Source organism: Orycteropus afer, unplaced genomic scaffold (genome assembly GCF_000298275.1).
Source record: "Orycteropus afer afer isolate SDZICR_OR568_19922 unplaced genomic scaffold, OryAfe1.0 scaffold00118, whole genome shotgun sequence".
Lineage (NCBI taxonomy): Eukaryota > Metazoa > Chordata > Mammalia > Tubulidentata > Orycteropodidae > Orycteropus > Orycteropus afer.
Window position 1 is genome coordinate 3,753,443 of NW_006921705.1, and position 4,750 is coordinate 3,758,192.

At 39.1% G+C, this 4,750-nt stretch overlaps 1 protein-coding gene across 1 annotated transcript in view; it reads right to left on the reverse strand.

The window, feature by feature from the left end:
• The window catches only part of PRKG1 (protein kinase cGMP-dependent 1), a 1,628,352-nt gene that overhangs the window by 91,285 nt on the left and 1,532,317 nt on the right, over positions 1–4,750 (reverse strand). The window contains exon 9 of the mRNA XM_007944042.1: positions 2,080–2,218. Coding sequence (XP_007942233.1) covers positions 2,080–2,218 — 139 coding nt within the window. The remainder of the gene's footprint in view (positions 1–2,079; positions 2,219–4,750) is intronic.

Genomic DNA, 4,750 nt, shown 5'->3' on the forward strand with positions numbered 1-4,750 from the left:
TGAGAACACTAAGACATAGACAATTTACTAAAGGTCATACAGTTTTTATAAGGAGTAGAAATGGAATTTATATGCAGTCTCACACTGGTACTAACCAGTACTCGATTTACTATCCACCTACTAACAAAACCAAACCAAACACACTGCCCTCGAGTTGAACCTGACTCATAACGACTCCTCCTTGGGTTCTGAGGTGGAATCGCTACGGAAGTAGGTTGCCCAACCTTCCTTCCCAAAAAACCAAACCAAACTCACTGCCATCGAGTCTATTTTGACTCACAGTGACCCCTTTTGGATTTACAAGGCAGTACTTCTTTATGGGAGTAGATTGCCCAGTCTTCCTTCCATGGTGTGGCTGATGGGTTTGAACTGCCAACCTTCTGTTTAGCCTTAGACACTATGCCACCAGAGCTCCTTACTACCTACCCAGCAAGTCCTATATTCTCAATACTATCAAAGGTTCCAATGTTGAAGGCCTGTGTGGATAAATGTTTTTTTAAAAGGAAAGGTTGCGATTTATAAATATCATAAATCCACATAGAGATTCATGTTAGCAGAACTTTGCTCTACCCTTACCAGATTCCAAAGTTCAATCAAGTGACATTTATCTAGTTACTGAAACCATCTTTATGAATACCTAACAACTCTACTTCAGTTTCATTTCTCCTGATTTCTGAATTCTGAATGTATTTAACCAACTATTACAAAACCCGACTTGACGGCACATAACAACAACAACAACATTACAAAGCCAAACCAAACTCACTGCCATCAAGTTGGATGTGACTCACAGAGACCCTTCCTTAGGTTACTGAGGCAGTATCACTATGAACCTTTAATTTTTACTAAAGTTTTAGTATTTGATACCTTTTTGCTTTCTAACAAAATTATAAGAAACTATGCCTTATTTTGCATTTACTATAAAAATTCAAAATAAGTTTATAGTAGATATTCAATATATACTTGCAAAAGGTCTCATTTTGTTTATTTATTTTAAATTTTATTGTGATTTGAATGAAAATTTACAGAGCAAATTGCTTTCTATTCAACGATCCATATACGTGTTGTGTTGTGACATTGACTGTAATCCTCACAATAGAACAGCACTCTTCCCACTTCCTCCATGTGTTTACCATTTCCATTCATAACTTTATTTTAAATATGTTTTTTATCTTATCTTTCTGGTGTGTGAATCAAATGAAAATTATTGGATGTATAGCTCCTTGTTTACTGAATTAATTTCTTCACTGATTTGTGAATACTGGTTGTGAATACTTCTTTTGCTTTGAAAAATTAATACCATGTAATATCTAGAACTCTCATTCCAATGTCCTTGTTAAAAATGATATTTAATAAAGCTTCTACTTTTAGATTTTATAAGCAGAAAATTAAATATAATGAAATATAGTGCTATCTTAACTTTAATATTTAGTAGGGAAACAAAATAAATAAAAAAGACATGCTGATATGTTTTTACAAAATATAATTTATTGTAGCATATTTATTCAGCATCATTTTTACATTAGATTTTAATAAAGGTTATATATTAGCTCTCTAATGCTGCATAACAAATTATCCCATAATATACTGGCTTAAAACAATAATTATCATTTATTATCTTACATTTTCTGTAAGTTGGAAATTTGGGAGTAGTTTAGCTGGTAGTTCTGGCTGGGGTGTCTCATCAAGATGCCATCTGAGGCTTGACTACGGCTGATGATCCACTTCCAAAGTGGCTCACTCACATGGTTGTCAAGTTGGTGCTAGTGGTTGGCAGGAGGCCCCAGTACCTTCCCACATGAGATTCTTCACCAGTTGCCTGAGTGTCCTCATGACATGTTGACTTCCTCCAAAGCAAGAAATCTTAGAGAGCAAGGCAGAAGCCCCATGTCTTACTGACCCAGCTTCAGAAGTCACACACCAATCACTTCTGCAATATTCTACTGCCCAGAAGGGTAGCCATGATTCAAGCCTTAAAGGAGATCCACAAGGCATTAATACTAGGAGGTGAGGGTCATTGGGGGCTATCTTGGAGACTGGATACTACACAATCTCTGGTCCCCAATGAAATATACTTACCCCTTCCCAAAGCCCCAAAAGTCTTATCCTATTATAGTGTAGCTTGAAGTCCAGAATCTCATCTGGACTCCAGTTGTAGATGAGTTTCCTCAAATGTGGTTCCTTAAGGACAACTTTTTTGAGTATAATTCCTCTCAATCTGAAGACATATGAATTAAAGGGACAATTTTATCTGTCCTTACCCCCACCCCATCTCATATTAACTACCAACCACCCACTGCCATCAAGTCAATTCTGACTCAAAGCAACTGTGAAATGCATCAGGGTCCAGGTTGGCAGTTCTCTGTGGCTCTTGGCTCTGCATTCTGGATTAATGCTTCTCCCCACTGGGTCATTATTCCTTTTCCATTAAAGGCTGTCCATGTTCGAAGTTGAGAGTCATTTTCTCAGAAAGATTCCTGCTTGAAGAAGTCTGGGATTCCAAAGGTATCTTCATTTCATGCAGCCTCTGTACCTTTCAGTCCAAGCTGGTGGTCTTTGGCCAGTATGTTTCCCTAAAAATATTTATAGCTCTCTGCTGTATCCTACTGAAGTGTGTCTCATAGACAAAAGCTACACTTAAAAATTTCTGTGGTATAAGCTGTTGTCCCGCTGAACAGGGACAACACCCTTAAGCATTTCGGAAAACCCATTGTCTGGTTGAGTAGTTCTTTGAGTTACTGCCTTAGATATTTCTAAGCTCATACAAAAGATTTTAAAACTATACATTCAGTTTCATATTTATGTTATGTTGTCATGGCAGTGCCATGGATATTATTTTTATCTGGAAACTACTTGTTAATTTTAGCATCATTATCCACTTCTTGTTGTTGTTAGATACCATTGAGTCAGCTCTTATTCATAGTAATGCTACATAGAACAGAACAAAACACTGCTTGGTCATGCACCATCCTTATAATCCTTGCTATATCTGAGCCCATCGTTGCAGCTACTGTGTCAATCCATCTTGTTGAGGGTCTTTCCCTTTTTTGCTGACCCTCCACTTTACCACATGTTATCCTTCTCCAGGTAGTGGTCCCTTCTGACATGACCAAAGTAGTTGAAACAAAGTCTGGCCATTCTCGCTTCCAAGGAGCATTCTGGCTGTACTTCTTCCAGGACAGATCTGTTCATTCTGGCAGTCCACAATATTTTCAGTATTCTCTGCCAACACCACAATTGAAAGGCATCAATTCTTCTTCAGTCTTCCTTATTCCTTGTCCAGCTTTCACATGCATATGAGGTGACTGAAACTATCATGGCTTGGGTCAGGTATACCTTAGTCTTCAAAGCTACATCTTTGCTCTTCAACACTTTAAAGAGGTCTTTTGCAGCAGATTTTCCCAGCACAATATGACATCTGATTTCACGGCTGCTGTTTTGCATGGGTATTAATTGTGAATTCAACTAAAATGAAATCTTTGATAACCTCAATGTTTTCTCCATTTATGATGATGCTGTTTACTGGTCTGGTTGTGAGGATTTTTGTTTTCATTTTGTTGAGGTGTAATCCATATGGCAGACTGTAGTCTTCAATCTTAATCACAAAGTGCTTCACATCATCTTCACTTTCAGCATTTAGAGAGGGTGAATTATTAAAACTAGCAAGTACTGAACAGTCCTTCTTTTAGCTTTTTCTCTCAAATCACGTTTTTGATAAGCAGCGAAGAAATCATATGCTTGCAAATCTCCTTAGCTAGACTCCCACTGTCACTAGATACATTTCCTACTTTTCATGTCATCACAGATGACAATGTTACTAAACTTTCTGCCTTCACAAAACAAGGATCCATTCTCCTCCTGTTTCCAATCACATTATCTTCAAGCCCTGATTGACAGCACCCTTGTCTTAGTTTCTCGTAGCTTTAACAAGGAAGTTTATTTTCTCACAGCTGGGGAGGATTGGAGTCTGGATTGAGGGTACCATCTCTAGGGGAAGGCTGCTCTGTCTGCTCTGGCTTCTCCAGCCAGCCATGCTTACAGCTCCCGAGCTTTCAGACTGATCTCCCTCCATAGCCTTTAGATAACATCCCTCTTCCTCCTGTGTCTGCTTCCTTCTCTGCCTAATCTGCTCCTTTAAATCTCAAAAGTGATCGATTTAAGACACAGTCTACACTGATAAGGCCTAGTTAACATAACAAAGAAAAACTTATTCTTAAATGTGATTACATTCCTTGTTGTTGTTGTTATTATGTGCTGTGGAGTCATAGCGAGCCCTCCTTGGGTCTCAGTATCACTACGAAAGTAAGATTGCCCAAACTTCCTTCCAAGGAGTGGCTGGTGGGTATGAACCAACTGCCTTCTGGTTAGCAGTCAAGTGCCTTAGGAACTATGCTACCAGAGCTCCTGATTACATTCATAGGCTATGATTTACAACATATTTGTTGTTGTTGTTGTTGTTATGTTGTTATGTTGTTATGTGTCAGATCGACTCATAGCAACCCCTCCTTGGGTTTCAAAGGCACTATCACTAGGGAAGTAGATTGCCCAGCCTTCCTTCCGAGGAGTGGCTGGTGGGTTTGAACCACCAGCCTTCTGGCTAGCAGTCAAGTGCCTTAGGAACTACGCTACCAGAGCTCCTACAACATATTTGTTGTTGTTGTTGTTGTTATGTGCCGTGGAGTCGGCCCCGACTCATAGCGACCCCTCCTTGGGTTTCCGAGGCAGTATCACTACGGAAGTAGGATTGCCC